The sequence below is a fragment of the Vigna umbellata genome, chromosome 8, assembly GCF_029865625.1.
Source record: "Vigna umbellata cultivar VRB3 chromosome 8, Vumbellata_1.0, whole genome shotgun sequence".
Lineage (NCBI taxonomy): Eukaryota > Viridiplantae > Streptophyta > Magnoliopsida > Fabales > Fabaceae > Vigna > Vigna umbellata.
In genome coordinates, this window is record NC_142172.1 from 14569731 (window position 1) to 14588584 (window position 18854).

Genomic DNA, 18854 nt, shown 5'->3' on the forward strand with positions numbered 1-18854 from the left:
CTGAGGTAACAATGTTTTGACCAGATTTTCAAGATTGTCAAATCTGGCAAGAAGTGCATCATAAGCCTCTCTACTAACGACATTGTTCTGGTCAAATGTGCCAGATGTAATGGTTGCTTTTGAGTAATTTCCTAGCTTTATTTCACTACTTTAGACTTGTTAGGATGCTAACATTACTTAAAATTACTCTACTTTAGGTGAATTGGCAATTTCTCAGCCTTTAAGTAAACTCTTTAGGTTGAAAATACTCAAACTAAGTTTTAGGTAATTATTTGCTTTTGACTACTTTCCTAGCTTCATTTCACTACTTTAGACTTATTAGGATGTTAACATTAGTTAAAATTGGTCTACTTTAGGTCAATTTGTAATTTCTCACCCTTTTACTAGACTTTTTTAGGTTAGAACTACTCAAGCTTTGAGTTTTAGGGAGTTGTTTGCTTTTGACTAGTTTCCTAGCTTTATTTATCTACTTTAAACTTGTTAGGATGTGTAGAATACACATTCTTGGGTTACTTTAGGTGAATTCCTAATTTATCACCTATTTAGTACCCTTTTTAGGTTTTAAGTAGCCAAAATTTGAGATTTACCAACTTCATCCAATTTGACATGATTCCTAGCTTCATTTAAGTACATTAAACTTGTTAGGATATCAACATTAGACATTCTTTGGCTACTTTAGGTCAATTTCCAATTTCTCACCTTTTTAGTACACTTTTTAATGTTTTAAGTAGTGTCATTTTGAGTTTTAGGTAATTGAACCATTTAGACTTGTTTCCTAGCTTCATTTAAGTACATTAAACTTGTTAGGATATGAACATCACATATTCTTAGCCTACTTTAGATGAATTGTCAATTTCTCACCTCTTTAGTAGACTTTTTTAGGTGTTCAATACTCAAATTTTGTTTTGTTGTTATTTTGGAATTGTCACTTCATTTTTATCTTTTAAAACTTGTCTAGATAGTGTCAATAAGTATTTCAATACAGTTTTAATTCTTAGCACTTTTAGCCTATTCTACTTACTAGTTTTAGGTTCTAGAATCTCATATTTTGAGTTTTAGGTACTTTTTGTAGTGTCAGTTTTTTATTAGATAGGTTTTACCGTTCGAAACTTGTTAGAACAATGTCTTTGTAGTTTCTTAGGCTACTTTAGTATTATGTGTTTTTTGGTCAAAGAATAACACTTATTTTAAATGTGATTGGATGTTGGACAGAGAGGGAGAGAGTGAGATCAAGGTTAGAGCATTGTGATTAGGTCTCACACACACTCTGTTTTTGAAAGTTTATTAAGGAGGGCTATCACAAACAATCCCTGCTCAACAAAGGGATTGGAACCAAGCAACAGAAGAGAGGAACCTAGAGACAAAAGCATTCTTATACAAAGAAACAAACAAAGTTCATGCAAAAAGATTAACCTAAGGCTCAGATTCTAGGTCTGTTATACAGTTTTTGACCATATAGATCACAGTTTATATCCAATACAAGTTGACAATTCACAATATTCCAATAAGTTTATCTACATTGCTAAAATCAGCACATACCCAACAAATTTTACAATAATTACACATTCAGGCAGCAATAACAAGACTTTGAAAATACAATTAAATATCACTAACTACATACTACTTTTAGATGCGCAACTTCTCCTAATTTGGAAGACCTCAAAATTTGTAAACAACTTCTAATGAACACTGGGTCTTCCTCCAAAAACCTACATTTGCAGCATATAATAATCTTTAAATAACCTTTAATATGCACCACAAACCACATAAAGGTACAAAAAAATCAAGTACCACTAAAACTGAAATTGAGCATTAAAACATGATTCATTTATCATAACAACGACAATGCTAAGAATTTTAGTGTTTTAAGAGTCATTTAGTGTCATATTACAAAATAATCCATGTTGTAAAAGGGAGAGGGAGCAACAATTTCAAAACTATATCATACCAAGAAAACAAGTAGCTACAAATCCCAGACCCTGTACTTCTGTTGGTGCAACTTTATCTTTAGAGCAAGCTGCTTTTACAGTTGCACAAACTGCAAGCCATATATCTATAGAGGATTGTTGTTTAGAACAAAAAGATTAATCTACATTATAAAATATATATACATTAAATCATTGAAAGTGGAAATCACCTATACATATCCAATTCAACTAGAACTAAGTGTAAACTTATAGATCATCCCTTCCCCACTTCCAAAATCAACATAACATATAAGCAGCTCCTCTAATAGAAATGAAGTGAAAGATGAATACAATTGATTATAACTTAGAGAGACAAGGTTGATATGTGAAACTCAAGTGATCTAGAAACTTTAGTATAAAATATAGCTTCAAGAGCACTGACACCAGACACACAAATTTGGGACTATTAATATGCATCCTTGCAATTGGCCAATAAGTAAGAGTACAGTTCATACAAAGATAATTCTTTCATGTTAATGACTGACTCCTTCCTTAGAAAGGGAATCAATTTTGAAATCCTAACTCTAAAACGCAAAACTTACCTCGAAAGCAAAATGGTCGGCAATGCCAACCTCTATACACCACGACCCTACGAACTTAACAAGCCCACTTTACCCCAACATCGCCGTCAAGCCAACCTTGACAACCCACCACCACTGCCGCAAACGCCAACTACCACGACTCACTACCCTACCGCAAACACCACGAACCCTACCCACACAAACCGTAAAACACCACCACCAACGAATAGAGCTCCACGTCAATAACACGAGAACGCCTTAGGGCATCCAAAATGGCACTCCAAGAAACAAAGCACCTTCTCCTCTTTGGCTTAGGGTAAGCACGACAAAAGTGTTGGGGAGAGAGGGATTTCTGAAACTTGGGTAATTTGGGGACGAACCCCAAATTTTTGACTTAAAGCCGCCGAGGACATTATGGAAAGCCAGAAGCCCTCAGTAAATTATGTCATCATCCCTTTACCGAAGGCGAGAAGGTCGTCAGTAAAGGGTCGTTGATAAATAATGTGTTTTCTGTGAGCTTTTGTGGACATTGAATTGAAGTTATGGGAAATGTTTTTGCATTAGGCAGAGTTGCATTACAATTCAACCTCACTTCCCTTAGCGCTCTAATGTTATAGGAAAAGGTGACAATGAAGTATATCTGATAACAATAATGAGACATGGAACTTACGTTTTGCTTTAAAATTCAAACATTTTTAATTTTATTCATTGCTCTCACATACACATACATTTCTTTTCTTTTTTACTTCACATACTAAATATGAGTTTAGTACTTTTCTTCTCTTTTCGATACACACGTTATCATGAACTCTATTTATTTGTTTTCCTCATTATGAACTCTCTATTTATTTGTTTTCTTCATTGTGTGTTTCACATAATGTATTGCATTATGCATTCAAACACCATTACATTCAATACCACTACCTTCTACAGTTATCATGATTGTCTTTGGAGGAGTAAACATATCTTCATGATAAAAAAAAAACTCACCATCTTTATTAACACCTTATTTGGAGGCGATTGGGAAAGAGTCTTTTAATCATATTCCTTAAACCAAGTTTCTACCATTCCAGATATTCTTTTTTTTATAAGTAACTTAGATTTTAGTGACTTTGCAAAGATATCAACAACTTGTTTTTTAATGGCACAATACTCGATCACTATTTATTTTTCGGTTATCAATTCTCGAATTTTGTCAAACCGAATATCTATGTGTTTTGATTATTTTGAAATACTGGATTTTTGCATAATGCAATTGCTGACTTGTTGTCACAAAATATCATTATGGAAGTATCTTGTTTTTGATGCATCACTTCAAGAATTCTTCTTAATCATATTGTCTAAGTTGAACAACTAGTTCTTGCCATATATTCTGCTTCAGCGATTGAGAGAAGAACAATAGGTTGTTTCTTTGAGGATTGCACCTACTCATAAATGAAGTGCATCCCCTGACGTGTTTTTTCCTACTTCAACATCTCCTTTCTAATCATTATCTGTATATTCAGCAAGCTTCATATCATTAATATTAACATAAAAAATTTACTCGATTAGAGTACCTTTGATATATCTGAGAATTTTCTTTGCTCCTTGTAAGTGACATGCACGTGGCTTTTCCATGAATCTCCTCAACAATCCTACTCCAAAGACAATGTCTAGTCTAGTAGCAATCAAATATCTAAGACATTCAATCAAACTCTTGTAGTAGGTTGAATTAATTCTTCTTTCATCGTTGTTTTTTTTCAACTTCATTATTCTTCAACAGGTGTTGATATTGACTTTGAATTCTCCATTTTGAATTTCTTCAAAATGTTTGTAACATATTTCTTCTAAGAGATGAAAATTCTATCATTATGCTAAATGACTTCAATGCTAAGAAAATATGACATTAGGCCTAAATGTGTCATCTCAAAATATTTAATCATGACCTCCCTAGATTCTGTAATCATCTTTAGAATATTGCTAATAAAAATAAGATCATCAACATAAAGGTAGACAATAAGAATATTATTAGCGTCAACATATTTGGTATACAGAGTATGATAAACAAGCATCTTTGAAAACCATTTTGCGCAAAGTAAGAATCAATCCTTTTATACCAAGCCTTTGGTGCTTGTTTTAAGCCATATAACACCTTCAACTTGTAGACTTTATCTTCTTTGCCTTCAATCTCATCTTCAATCTCATATCCTGCAAGTTGCTTAGCATATACTTCTTCTAAAGTGTCATTTAAAAAAAAGTAGACTTAACATCCATTTGATTAATTTTCAAATTATTTTTGAGTTGATAGAGAGATAATCATACGGATTGTATCTAATCTAGCCATAGGAGCAAATATCTCAAAATAATTAATACATTGTTTTTGTTTGTACCTTTTTGCTACCAACCTTGCTTTGTAGCGATCCATTTCTCCAATGGGTTTGGAATTAGTTTTGTACACCCACTTTACTTAATCGGCCTTTTGTTTATTGGTAAGTATGTCAATTCCTATGTTTGATTCTTCTCAATGGCATGGATTTATTCAATTATTTCTTTCCTCCAATGTTGATTATTTGAAACTTCTTCAAATGTTACAGGTTCACAATTTATAAATAAAGAAAAATCAATATTTTTTTCATCAGATGGATCATTATCATTTTCTATAACATAATCCTCCAATCTAACTAGTAGTTTTTGTTGCCTTTGTGGTCTGCTTGATATTTCTGGTTCAGCAAGTGTTAGATCTACATGATCGTCCTCCTCTTTATAACTGTATAGATTTACTGCAGGTTTATTTTGAGCTTTGGAAGACCAATTCCACATTTCTTCTTTGTTAAATGTCACGTCCTTGCTGATGACTACTTTCTTTGCCATTGGATTGTAAAACTTGTACACTTTTGAGTTAGTATTGTAACCAATAAAGATGTATTTCTCTCCTTTATCATCAAGCTTCTCTCTGATTTGATCTAGTACATGGACATATGATATACATCCAAAAAATTTGAGATGTTGAATTGAGGGCTTCCTTCCATTCCAAGTTTCTTTTGGTGTTTTATCACAAAGTTGGACACCTGTTCAAAATATACACAACAATAGAAACTACTTTTGTCCAAAATTCTCTATGAAATTGTTTAACTTTAAGCATGCATGTCACCATGTCCATGATTATTCTATTCTTTCCTTCTTCAACTCCATTTTGTTGAGGAGTGTATTTGTTTGTTAGTTGATGTTAAATCCCATGGTGGTCAAAGAAATCTACACAAGTAAGATATTCTTGCCTCTATTTGTCCTTAGTGCTTTAATCTTACAATCACTTTGTTTCTCCACAAATGCCTTAAATGACTTAAAGGCATCACATGCTTCTAATTTTTATTTCAAAAAATATACCCAAGCTAAAGTCTTCAATGAAAGTATACAAATATCTGCTACCGCCATGGGTCGATTATCTCAATCATGCCCAAATCTAAACGAACAATCTCCAATGGCTTTCTTGCTTTCCACAACTTTCTGGTTGGAAAATATTCTTTGTTCTTATTTCCAATTTCACATGATGTCTCACAAACACTTTCCGAAATTTTTATAACAGGCAATCTAGATTCATATTCTTTTCTTGATAAAAAAAATTAATCCAGAAAAATGATAATGTCCAAAGCGCATGTGACATAGCCAATCATCATTTGGTATGAAAGAACTTAAGCAAGATAATTCTCTATGTTGAAATTTCAAAGGAAATAAGCGATTAGAAGTCATTTTTACTAAAATGCATGTTGTAGCCTCTTTCTGATGATTGTCTTATACTCAATAGATTTTGATGAATACCAAAAGCATAGAAAGCATCATAGATGAAATTCTGATAGTCATCCTTTAATCAAATAGCAATTCTTCCTTTCCCCAAAATTAGAATATTTGTATTATTTCTAAACTTCACAATAGATTTGACTGTTTCATCTAGTGGGGAAAATAACTCATTTTCCCCACACGTGGTTTTTGTAGTAAGTATTTAAGTATTAAATTATTTCATCGCCGACAAGATTATTCTCTACTAGAAGTAAAGTATATGAGTTATCAAAAGTTTCACTAGTATGTTGATATTGATTTTCTATTATATCTGGCTATTGTTTGAATATGCAATATACAACTATATGCTCGAACTTTAAACATTGGTGTAATTGAAATTTGTCCTTTCTTAGTAGTTGTTCCTTTTCCACAATTGATAGGTCTAAAATTGTGTTCACCTCTTTCTTGATTAGGTAGCCTAAAGTTGTCTTTCCATTGCTGACTGAAATTACAAAAACCTTTTTCTCTAAAGTTATCACAACCTTCACCTCTAAAATTTATCTTTTCATCTTCGCAACCTTTATTGTCTTCACTTTGACTGGATTTTGTTATGTTGATCAAATTCACTTGACTTATTTACTCTTTCAATTTTCTTAAAATTTTTACTCACATGACTTTCAGTGTTACCTTACAATTCTACAACTATCATAGTATGTGAGGGACTCAATTATGGTAGCCACCACATATGATCAAACTTCATTGGCATGTTACATAAAAAAATTTCCATCACCTTGTTTTTAGGATTCTCCATATACCTTCATCTTATTAACAAGGTCTGTTATCCATGGAAAATATTATTCATATTTTTGAACTAGACATCTCATACTTTTCATATTCTGGACGCATAAACTATAGTATGGATTTATGAGATTTCTCTACTCCTTTGTATGACCACTTCAAAAAATTCCACGCTTCTTTGGTTGGTTTGACATTTACTATTTTGCCAAAAATCAGTAGTTTACACTGGATGAATTTGTGATAGTGCCAGAAGGTTCTTTTTATGAGTGCATCATCAACTCCTTACTTTAAACTTGATTCAATAAAACTCCAAATACTGTGAGCTTTCAAATGGATGGACATCAATCATGCTCCATACTTATAATCTAGTTTCCCATCTAATTTGTGACCAAACAAAACAATATTGTAATTTGTAACCATCTTCAATAAACTCTAAAAATTTGATAAAGTGAGAACTCTCTTATTCCTCACACATTTAATTTTGTTTACCAACTCCCTCACTAACTCACGAAATCAATGATGGATCTAACTAGTTCTGATACTAATTTGATATTAGCGAGACACTTTGCTTTGAAACCCAAACCTCAATTTTATTAATTGCTCAAAGACACTTTTTTTTTTTTTTACTTCACAACCACGGTATGCACACTCTAATGTGACTTCACTACTATTCTTCTCTACTCGGTACACACACTACCATGAGCTCTCTATTTATTTTCTTCATTCTGTGTTTCACATCATTACACTATGTAATTCTCTTATAATAATTTCAAACACCATCACACTCAATACCACCACTTACTACCAACATCATGATTGTCTTAGGAGAGTAAAAGTATCTTCATGATAAAATAGCAACAACCCACCATCCTTTGTTGGCACCATGTTATTTGGAGGTAGATGAAAAAAAGTCTTTCAAACATCTTCCTATTTTAACAACTACAACACATGTGAGACTCATTTAAAGTTTTTTAATACTTAATTAGAGATTTAGTCTTTTAATTTGTTGATTTTGGTTTATTTTAATCCTTTAATATTTTTAGGTTCAATTTAATCCTTCCTTTTATTAAAATCTTTTAATTTTTTAATTTTCTTAATTTAAAAAAATTGTCACGTGTTAAGTGATGGTTACGTAATCATGATCTTGACATGTGATAGGTTATATCTTTTAAATTAAAATAAATAAATAAATTAAAAAATTAAAAATTTAAGAATTGACACAACTTAAATATCAAATTAAACCTTTTCAAAAAAAAAATTAAACGACTAAATTGAAAAAAAAAATGAATCAAACTAGCAAATTAGAAAACTAAATCATTAAGTTTTTTTCAAAAAAAATTAATTTATAACCATCTCTCTAAACAAAAAGGTTTTATTGATAAACTACGGGACAATATGTACTGAAGCATTATGCTGATAAATAATTATCTCATCCCTTCAATAGGTGATAAGTCTTAGTGGAGGTGATATTGTAAAGTAATTATAAGGTGAACTAGAGTTTTTAAGCTAGCTCTACAATTTTAAGGTCCTTTTGTATTATTCAACTAGAATTATTTGATTGATGTATGTATATGCAAATTTTTACTTAATATAAGCATCATTAATAGAGATTATTCTTTGAAGATGCCTTGAGAGAACCTTGACATGTTGATATTATACTTTCACGAAAATGTGTTTGTTGAAGAAGTGTAAACTGAGACAAATTATGATTATGAGAACGCCACATGAGCAAGTCCATAACGAAGAACAAATCCAACCATAAAAGATTCTAAGTCCAAATTTTTTAAGACTGTAATTGTTTTGTTAAGAATAAAATGAAATAAATATATAACTTTTATTTCAGGGAGACAAAAAAAATAGTACTTTCCTTAATTGTTAAGATCTCATGACAGAATTATCATTATTTTTTGAAATAGAAAAAAAAAATATAATTTGTAAAGTAGGTATTGCAATGCTATGTAAAGTCGAGATTACACATGCTGATAAAAAAAACACATGCTATGTTGTTAGACTTAAAATTAGTTTGGTGCTAGTTTTATTCCAACAAGCATCCATAATTATTTTATTGAGAAAAAAAATTACTAGAAGGTTAGAGTTATTTTTGAATTACATTTAGGTTAAACAGGATTATAAAGTCAGTCTAAGTATATACCTTTTTGTCTACCATAAATATGTATTCTCACCATATATTCATAAAATCTGAAATTTCTATAGCATCCATTATCTATTAAAAAATGGACAAGATGAAAGGTTCTCTTTTTTTCTTCTTAAAATTATATAAAACTTTATTATAATTTTACATTATAACTATTTTCAAATGTCAACTTTTTTGTTCCTCTCTCCATTAAAGATTTATAGCCAAGAAGAGAAAAAAACACAACAAATTTCTAATTTGGAAATGATATTTTGCCAAATTGCATCACAAAACTAGTCATTATAGAAAAAAAAAACATTTTTCATTTTTTAAAAAAAAAAACTTTGATTAGCTTTGTAGTAACCGTTTCCAGATTAGAAAAGATAAAAATAAAAAAATTCAAATCAATAATTAGTCACGTGAAACTGACTTCAAATATTCAACTTTTTTTTCACAACTCAAATCAATCCAACCTAATAAAATCAAATAGTTCTATTGACTGAATTTGAGTTGAATCCCATTAAGACTAAAACTCTGAATCAAATAAATTTGTTCAATCATATTGATCGATATGAATTAAGAACGTGTGTGGCTATTCCTAACTCCATTTTTTTAATGTTTAGAAAGTTTCTTAAAAATTAGAACACAGACAAGAAAGGCCAAAATTTCAGCCAGATTTACAAAAAGAAAATGATAGAAGGGTAAAGATATAATAGTGTTGACGTACTTTATGTGAGCTCGGGACCAGACAGTGGCTCATAACCATCATGGTGGTATGTGGCTTCTCTTTTGTCAACTGGGATGCACTTAAGTATAGCAGCTATGGGTAAGCTAATTGCTCCAATTACCACGCTGAGTACCCAGAATTCCCAGCTTAAAGGCACTGTGCTGGCAAGTGTTCCCAGGAACTCAACTATCACTACCTGAAATACCACTGTCGACAAAATAACCGTAAAAAATATCCAGCTCTCAAAAATCCCCTTGAATATGTTTATCTTTTCAATATCTCGGCTGTTTATCTCATTGAAAACCTGGCAAAGGAATGGGGCAAAAGGAAAACAGCAAACAAAATTAGCAAAATACAGTGGAAAGTTTGATCATTTTGCCTCAACGGTTTAAAATAGTATTTAAGGCCAAATTTTTAGGTATCATAGAGGTAATAGCTAAGGTATTAAAATGCTAAAACTGAGTTTCATAGCCGTACACGGTTAGCACTATGGAAAAATAATAGACAAAGTTTGATCATTTTAAGTTAAAAAAAACAATTTTAGGAAGTGAATTCAACAAATTTAAGGAAACCAAAATCATTTTAAATCAGTTAAGTCAAGTATCTTGCTAAGTGCTTGAATTAAATACATTTTATACTGTCAAATCATGTATTATTTACTTTAAACTTTCACTTAATCATCTATACACTCGAGAAAGTTTAATCATATTATTTGGAATAAATACGTAATTTATGAAAATTAGTATTCGAATATTATACCATCTAAGTATTTTTTTGTAAATTTTTTTGTTAATAGGGTTTTTATGAGAATTCTATACAATAGTTATAAAAAAATTATTCATGAACAATTTTGACTTTTCAATCTTTTTTAGAACCAAATTGAGTATTTATTTCACATATTTGTTAATTTTTCTAACACCAATTCTGTCAAACTTCACTAAATCGTTTAATTATGTTAAAATTTTCTTCCACTTTTCATCTTTAAAACATTTAATCATATATTTGTCAATCACAATTGATGTGAGGGTGCATACGAATTTTACCTGGCAAAATACAAAGGAGTTGAATATCAAAGTGTTGAGCACTATAGTTGAATCTGGACCATCAATTCTCAGTAGTCTCTTCCCGTCAAAAGTGAGAACCGCAAGAACAATTAGTTGATATATACTTTGACCAAAAATATTTCTCCACATGGATTTGGTAATAAAACTTGTTGTCCTTCCAACAGGGGGTCTTAGCATAAGTCCATCATTCGGAGGTTCAGTGGCCAAAGCCAATGCGCCCAGAGTGTCCATAATCAAGTTCACCCAAAGCAACTGAACAGCTGTGAGGGGAGCAGATCCTGAAAATAAGGAAAAAGACTAAGTCTTCTGTTGATTGAAACATATTCAACAACACCAATGGAAATAGAAATTCATGACAAACCTGTGATACATGCAGAAACAAAGTTAATAATCAGAGCAACAATATTGACTGTTAACTGAAACTGCACAAATTTTTGAATGTTTATGTATATGGCCCGTCCCCATCTGGCCACATTGACAATAGTAGTGAAGTTATCATCCATTATAATGACATCCGCATTTTCTTTGGCAACCTGTAATAGGATAATTCAAAAAAGAAAACATTATTAAATTTTGATAACAACAACTAGGCAATAGACAGGACATGGATTTTGAAAATAGATTTAATTACTATTTTGTCCCTATAATTACAAAAACTTTTCCTTAGTGTCCTTGTCCCTATACTTGAAAAATCTTCATTTAGCCTTTCAGATACCGTTTTTAGTCCCTTTAAATCTTTGGTGTAAGGAATAAAAGAACTGAAATGGTATATGCAGAGACTAAAAAGATTAAAAAAGGTATCTTTAGGAATTTAAAAGGATAAGAGCTTTTAGCTATAAGAATCAGATGAGTAATTAAACCTTGAAAACAAAAAGGTACAACACGTAAAATAGGAGATTATGTCCTTGAAAGGTATAAATGTTCACGAATTTAAGAGGGAAACTATCGCCAGGTTTTCTAAAATTGAAGTTTTCTTTTCTCCATTGTATATAGACTATACGCCTTTCTGAATTTAAATAATAGCAGACTTGTTTAAGGATGTAGTAGTGAGGCTCCACCACTCTAAACAAAAGAGTGAAAGGAGGGACAAGAGGGAAAGGAAAAATGTAGCTAAAACTGAAGACAATAGTTTGTCTTAAACAAGATACCGGCAACGACCCAAAAACAGTATAATGAACTGCTACATGTAATACCGTCAGGTTCACCATAGTAAACATATCAGGGACACAAACCTCAGTTCCAGCTATGCCCATAGCAAGCCCAATGTCCGACTCATGCAGTGCAGGAGCATCATTGGTTCCATCGCCAGTAACAGCTACAACCTCACGAAACATATTCCTCAAACGGGTTACTAAGGTATGCTTGTCAAGAGGTAAGGATCGCGCCATAACCTGAAACCATGTTAAGAAACTTAGAAAGAGAAACTTCACAAATGAGTGATGAAAATCACAGAATTTACAATGTGGGATCACGACCTGAATTCTTGGTATAATACTCTCCATTTGCTCTGGTGACAAGTCACGAAATTGGGGTCCTTCTATAGCTACACCATCCCACGTAAGTATACCACATTCTTTAGCTATAGCTTTCGCTGTATTTATGTTATCACCGGTAACCATGCGGACAGTTATTCCAGCAGCTAAGCAAGTTTGAACAGCTTCCTTAACCCCAGGGCGCACAGGATCCTTAATTCCCACAATGGCTATCAGAGTATAGCCATCTTCAGGGATGCTGGTTTCCCCTGAGGATTCATTTACATCTTTGACAGCTAAACAAAGAGTTCTCAAAGCTTCAGAGGCAAAGCCATTTATAATGTCAGAGACGTTCTTTGCCTGCTCATCAGAAAGATCAACAACTATTCCACTAGGATCAATAACTTTGTTACACAATTTTAATACTATTTCTGAAGCACCTTTGCAGAAAGCTTGAACACCTCCATCAGGAAGACCTACTAGCACAGACATCTTCTTCCGGACTGAATTGAAAGGCTCAACCTTAAGTATCTTATATGTTGCACGCTGCGCATCAAAATCGCCACCTGAAAGCAAGCCAAATTCCAATAATGCCGATTCTGTTGGTGTGCCCAATGTTGTTGAATTTCCATCTTTGTCCTTAACTACTTCAGAAGAAGTATTTTGAAATATAGCTCGCAAAAGGATGCTTAAAACTTCTTCAGGTACCTCTGTCTTTAGTTTGTCAACGCTCTCATAGCCTTTAATCTCCGTGCTCCTTCCACATATCCAAAGTTTATTAACCACCATGTGGTTAGTGGTCAATGTTCCTGTTTTATCTGTGCAGATGCAAGTTGCCGAACCCATAGTTTCACAAGCAGAAAGATGTCTCACAAGTGCCTTATCCTTCATCAACTTTTTCATTGCAAAAGCAAGACTAAGTGTTACAGCTAATGGCAATCCTTCAGGAATTGCAACAACTATTATGGTTACCGCAATAGCAAAGTAGTCCAGCAGCTTCAATGCATCATTTGAAGACCAACTGAAAAAATCACCAGTAATTGCTTTTTCCACCACAAACCTTATTGTCAACACCAGAAATGTCAGCACAGAAAAAGTCAAACCAATTTTACCAATAACTGTAGCAACTCCATTTAATTTCACCTGTAGTGGAGTCTCATCCTCTCCACCCTCACTTAGAGTTTCCATCAACTTTCCCCATTCAGTCCTCATGCCGACAGTCGTAACTATCATCTTCCCCTGACCATCTTGAACTTTGGTTCCCGAAAGAAGAAAAGGTCTTTTTTCATCTATATTTACTGGTTCGCTCTCACCTGTCAAACTTGACTCATCAATTACCAAAGAATATCCTGATATATAAATGCCATCAGCAGGAACTTGATCACCAGTTGACAAATGAACAATATCTCCCACAACCAAATCATAAATTGAGACCTTCTGTCGTTTTCTGTCCCTTGTAACCTGAACAAAGATCTTTTTCTTTTCCTTGTCCAAATCCCTGAACTGCAGGGATTGCTGATAGTCACTGATAGCAGTAACATTGACTACCAAGAAGATACTAAGTATGATTCCCAGACCATCATAAACACCTTTTGGCCATCCTTCGGTGGGAAGCCCAATGGCTATAGAAACTAGCGCACAGACCATGAGAATGATTAGTGTTAAGTCATGCAGTGCTTCCCAAACAAACATCAGGAAGCTTTTAGAAGGTTTCTCAGTATAACGGTTGACTCCATAAATCTCCTGCCTGGTATCTATACTGCCGCTACCAACACCGTCATCAACCGAGGCACCAAGTTTCTCTATAATTGCTTCAACTTGACCGATTCTTTTATAGCTCTTGTAATCATGGCCTCGAACCAGTGAGGCAATATCATCTGGTTCAATGCCAAAACCAGCTTCTCTCGTCTTTTCTGACACCTTGTATTCAGCTGGAGCAATAGCTGGATAAGAAAATCAGATGAACTTATAAGAGAAAGACCACAAGTTAAGAAAAAATAATTAGTTCTAAAAAATCATATGAATTTTAATTATAAAATTGGAGCACCTTACCTTCCATAAATTGCATTGCTGCCCTTTCAGCATAGATAATGGCCCGAATCTTTCCCTGATGGAGTAGATTAACATAGTATTGTTAAACTAAATAACAAATTAACAATGTATATCCAAAAGAAAATTTAATAGGGGAACAGGGATCATTGCATCTGATAGAGGTCATGGTCATGCGTTAGCATTTAACACTAAGAATGACATGTCCCTTCAAAGAAAAATGCAAAATCCTTTATCATTTCTATAGACAAGGTATTTCATATAATCATTGCTAAAATTGTACTTTGTGAATGTTTATGTGAATTCTTAGAAGAAAAAATAGAGTGAATCTTATGATCAAGTCAATTACTGTATAAAATTAAAGTTAGAATTATTCTAGGCTAAGGCTTGCTTGTACTGCTTCTCCTACAGTACATCAATTTAGAACAGCCACTGAGTTATAAATGTAAGCTTCTTAGCCCAGTGTAATGCTGACGAATGATACTGATTCATGAATATCAAAATTAAACCCCAATTTCAGTATTCACAGTCCGTTATAAGGATGATATTGACTTCTTTTCCCTTTTATGTTTCGTTTTCAAATATAGTTATGAAATGCAATATTTATGTCATTTCACTTTTCTAAGATAAGTCCTCACATATAATAGAAGAAGGTAAACATGGAATCTTAACAACACTTTTACTAAGAAATAAAGAACAGAGAAAATATTAGAAGAAGAGCGTTAAAGAAAATGTTGTTAGTGTTCCTTCTACATGAGACATGATTAATTTACTAAAATTCCAAGTGTTCTAATTTTCTGATGAAATATCCACGTTTCTTCCTTTATTCTCAAATAATGTGATCCATTCATTTTAGAATTGTTAAACTCCATCGTATAAGCATCTTTTAATCTTAAACCTTTCCTAACCGGAAGCCTTCGTTAGATTCCAGCTAATCCTAGTTCAGGTGCTAGATTGTAAGAAAAATCAAACTTTATCACCTTATTCGAAATTATCATAGATATTACTAACATATATTATTAAACCGAACTGTTAAACTATAATTTACAACCATTAAATTTTCTACACTCATCTCACACCTATTTTTATCACTTTTTAATTAAATAATATAATGTATATTTCAATTAAATATCTTATTTTAATATTTTATTATATTTTACTATTAAAAATATTTGTAACATGGTTGTTTTTCTAAACGAGAATGTCAAAATACTTTTTTTTCTGATGCAAACTTTAGTTGAAGCACTTAACACGGACAATGTTTGTCTTAGGATGCATACAAAGTAGAGATAGAAAAAGGAGATAGAAAAGAAAAAAAACATAAAATAAGCTTAATTAAAAAATGAAATAAAATACCAAAATATCTTTAATTTTATCTTCATCTTATCAATTAACTTTACCAAAAAAAGGTCGATCGCATTAACTACATCATCAAAGTAAATGCTTGTTGGTCGCGGAAATTTCCAGGAAACTTCGTTGCTGAAAGTTATAGATAAGATAAATTAAAAAAGAAAAAAAAATGAAAGGCCGTAGAAAAAACTCCAAATGAGCATCAGAGGACAAACATAATTTCACATTCTGCAGTGCGCCTCAACGTCGACAGTCACGTTTGTTGCCGTCCATTCCCAACTTAGTCCAATTAAAATATACTAAAACCCAACAACTTTTTTGGGGATAACGGCAACAACGAACGTGATAACGACACGTTAGCCACTGAATGACCAAGTCCATCGATATAAACAATTATTCTTGAGTATTTAGAAAACAGAGCATATTGTTTTTCTTTAACCACATATCATGGCTACTTTTTCCAATAGTTTAATCTGCACACAAAATAAAGATCCCTAGTTACTACAGAAAGTATTCGTTGGGTCAGTAACAGTTATATTTTTATATATTATAATAAATAGAATTTGTTTTTAATATCTTACCAAAAACATAAATTGTTTTTTAATATGTGACTAAAAAACATTCGTCACATAAAAAATCAATCTATTACTGCTGCATAATTTAGTATTGAATAATCAAATAATTTACATTATTTAAACAATCTTAATATAAGACTATGTCATTTTTATTTTAAAAAAAAACCAATATGTTATCTTTTATGTACTGGAAGTATAATATAACAAACTAAAAATCTGGAATTAAAGAAAGAAGAAAAGTAGAAAGTTCGCCTCAGTTAGTACAAAGGTAAATTCCTCGTTTGATTGAGCTTTACATAATATCGTCCTTAACTTTTTGATTGAGCTTTACATAAAAAGAAAGATCATACTAATGTTCGATAGAGACATCTTCATTGACTTTTACCCTTTTTATATTTAATTACCAATACCCACTTACATAATTCATAAGCAATATTGTACAAAAACTCTGCAATATTTTCTCAAATATAATTTTCACAGAAAATGACTGAATATCCGCAAGAAAGATAAGAGCGGGCCACTCATGACCACAAACAAAATCTATTTATCAATAAAAAATATAACGTCTATTATATTTGTATTTAAGTTGAAACAGTGCATTAGATATACATTTTTAATTACAAATAATCCAATTAAAGAATTTAAATATTGGAAACAATAGAAAGCCAAACTTTATTAATTTTTTATTTCCATATTAAAGACAGTTACATTCAGAATTCTTAGTATGCCTTAACATAAACTGAATTTCTTCTTTCCATTCGAATATACGTTCTGCAATAGATAATCAATTAGAGTTATATTTAATATTCGATTTTTTATGTTTTTTATAAAATTGTTTGCAGTGAAGTTTGACAAATTAATTAAAACTCACATTTTTAAAGACTCCAATTGAATCTAGATCCAATTAGGTCAAACTATATTCAGATTTTAAATAAAAAACAGCCAAATCGATTTATAATAATAATTAAAAAAAAAAATTTCGACAATACTACCGCAATGCAATGCATCATTCATGCATGTGAAAACAGGGCATATATTCCCAAGTAAATTCAAGATTTTAAAAAACGGTCAACATCCGCATTTAACGCTGAATCGTCAAAGATTATAGACTTTCCTCGCAACCAAATTTTTATAATGGACAGCCACAACAGCAATGTCAGTTTTCACTGCATAAAAAATCACCTATGAAAACGTAACGATTACAATTCAAGAGTGAAATTGAGATCAAATGAATTTGATGATTCTTTTTAATTTTTCAAAAATAAGAAATTGAAAATGTATGATTCCATAAGATGTTTTGAAAAACAAAGATTTTCGGAAATATCTTTTACAAAATCTTCACAAAATCATTCTCGAAATGGAAATCCACTTAAAAAATTAATTTCGTTAATAAAAAAAATAATGCCCTTCTATTTTGCATTTTTTTACTTTTCCAACTTCCACAAATTCTTTCAGATGTATTATTATGAAAATGAATATTTTCCCCAAACAAAATGCCTAGAATCACAGTTCTAAGATTTACTACTAACTATTTCATAAAATCATATTCCTAAATTATAGCAGTATCAAATTCCCGCTGCTAAAAAAAATCGCTCTCTAATTTCAGTTTCAGACAACAGGCACCGCCAGATTCGCCTGTGACTGTGTTTCGTTTCAAGTTTTTCCTACACTCCTCTACAGTGTTCAGTCGGTTTCGTCTTCCGGAGTCTATACTACAACGACGTATTACGATTCATGACCTAACTTTTTTACCAGCTACCATTGAGGTAAAAGCACATACGTGGAAGTGAGGAAAAAGGAAGAAAAGCGAGATAGAACCTGTAGTTTGCGGCGCTTCTCCTCTGCGTGTTTGCGTTTGGCGAGATCGGCAACCCAACGGAATCGCCTGCGAGGGTTTTTGACGAGCCACACGGCGGATCTCCATTTGGCGAGGGCTTCGATGGAGCGATCGTTGGGATTCAATTCGAAATCCTTGAGATTCATGAAATCATCCATGGCGCTTCTGCTCCTCCAAAGGAATCACTCTGCATTTATTATCCAGAGCAGGGGTCGGTTCTGAGGATATGTGCGAATGGGATATTTTATTTGTTGTGTCTAGTAATGGTATCGCTCTGACCCTCCACAACCGCGTAAATGAGAAAACAATTACGAGATTCAATCGGCGATAAATAAAAATATTAAAATGGAAAGCTTAGATCACAAGACTAACGACATAGTGAGTTCCACGTAGATTTTATCACATATTTTGTCAACAATTTTAAAAATTAGGTAACGATTTTGTTATTACCTGTACTCTAGTTATTAATTTATAAAGTTTGAAATAGGAAACAAAAAAAAAACTTTCATATTTTATGTATGGGAAAATAATACAAATATCTTTGCAACTAAGACTGTAAAGAACATCAAGAACTGCTTTTCACGATCTTTAACTCATGAACAAAAAA

The 18854-nt window shown here is 32.1% G+C and overlaps 1 protein-coding gene across 1 annotated transcript; it reads right to left on the minus strand.

Moving 5' to 3' along the window:
- Window positions 1-9647: 9647 nt before the first annotated feature.
- Window positions 9648-18548, minus strand: LOC124845685 (calcium-transporting ATPase 4, plasma membrane-type-like). The gene is made up of 7 exons (XM_088097859.1): window positions 18229-18548; window positions 14489-14543; window positions 12440-14379; window positions 12197-12355; window positions 11326-11497; window positions 10944-11242; window positions 9648-10204 (listed from the first exon to the last, which is right to left on the minus strand). Exons 1-7 carry the CDS (start codon window positions 18403-18405, stop codon window positions 9902-9904), a joined length of 3105 nt encoding a protein of 1034 aa, XP_087953985.1. The 5' UTR covers window positions 18406-18548; the 3' UTR covers window positions 9648-9901.
- Between the last annotated feature and the right edge of the window lie 306 nt (window positions 18549-18854).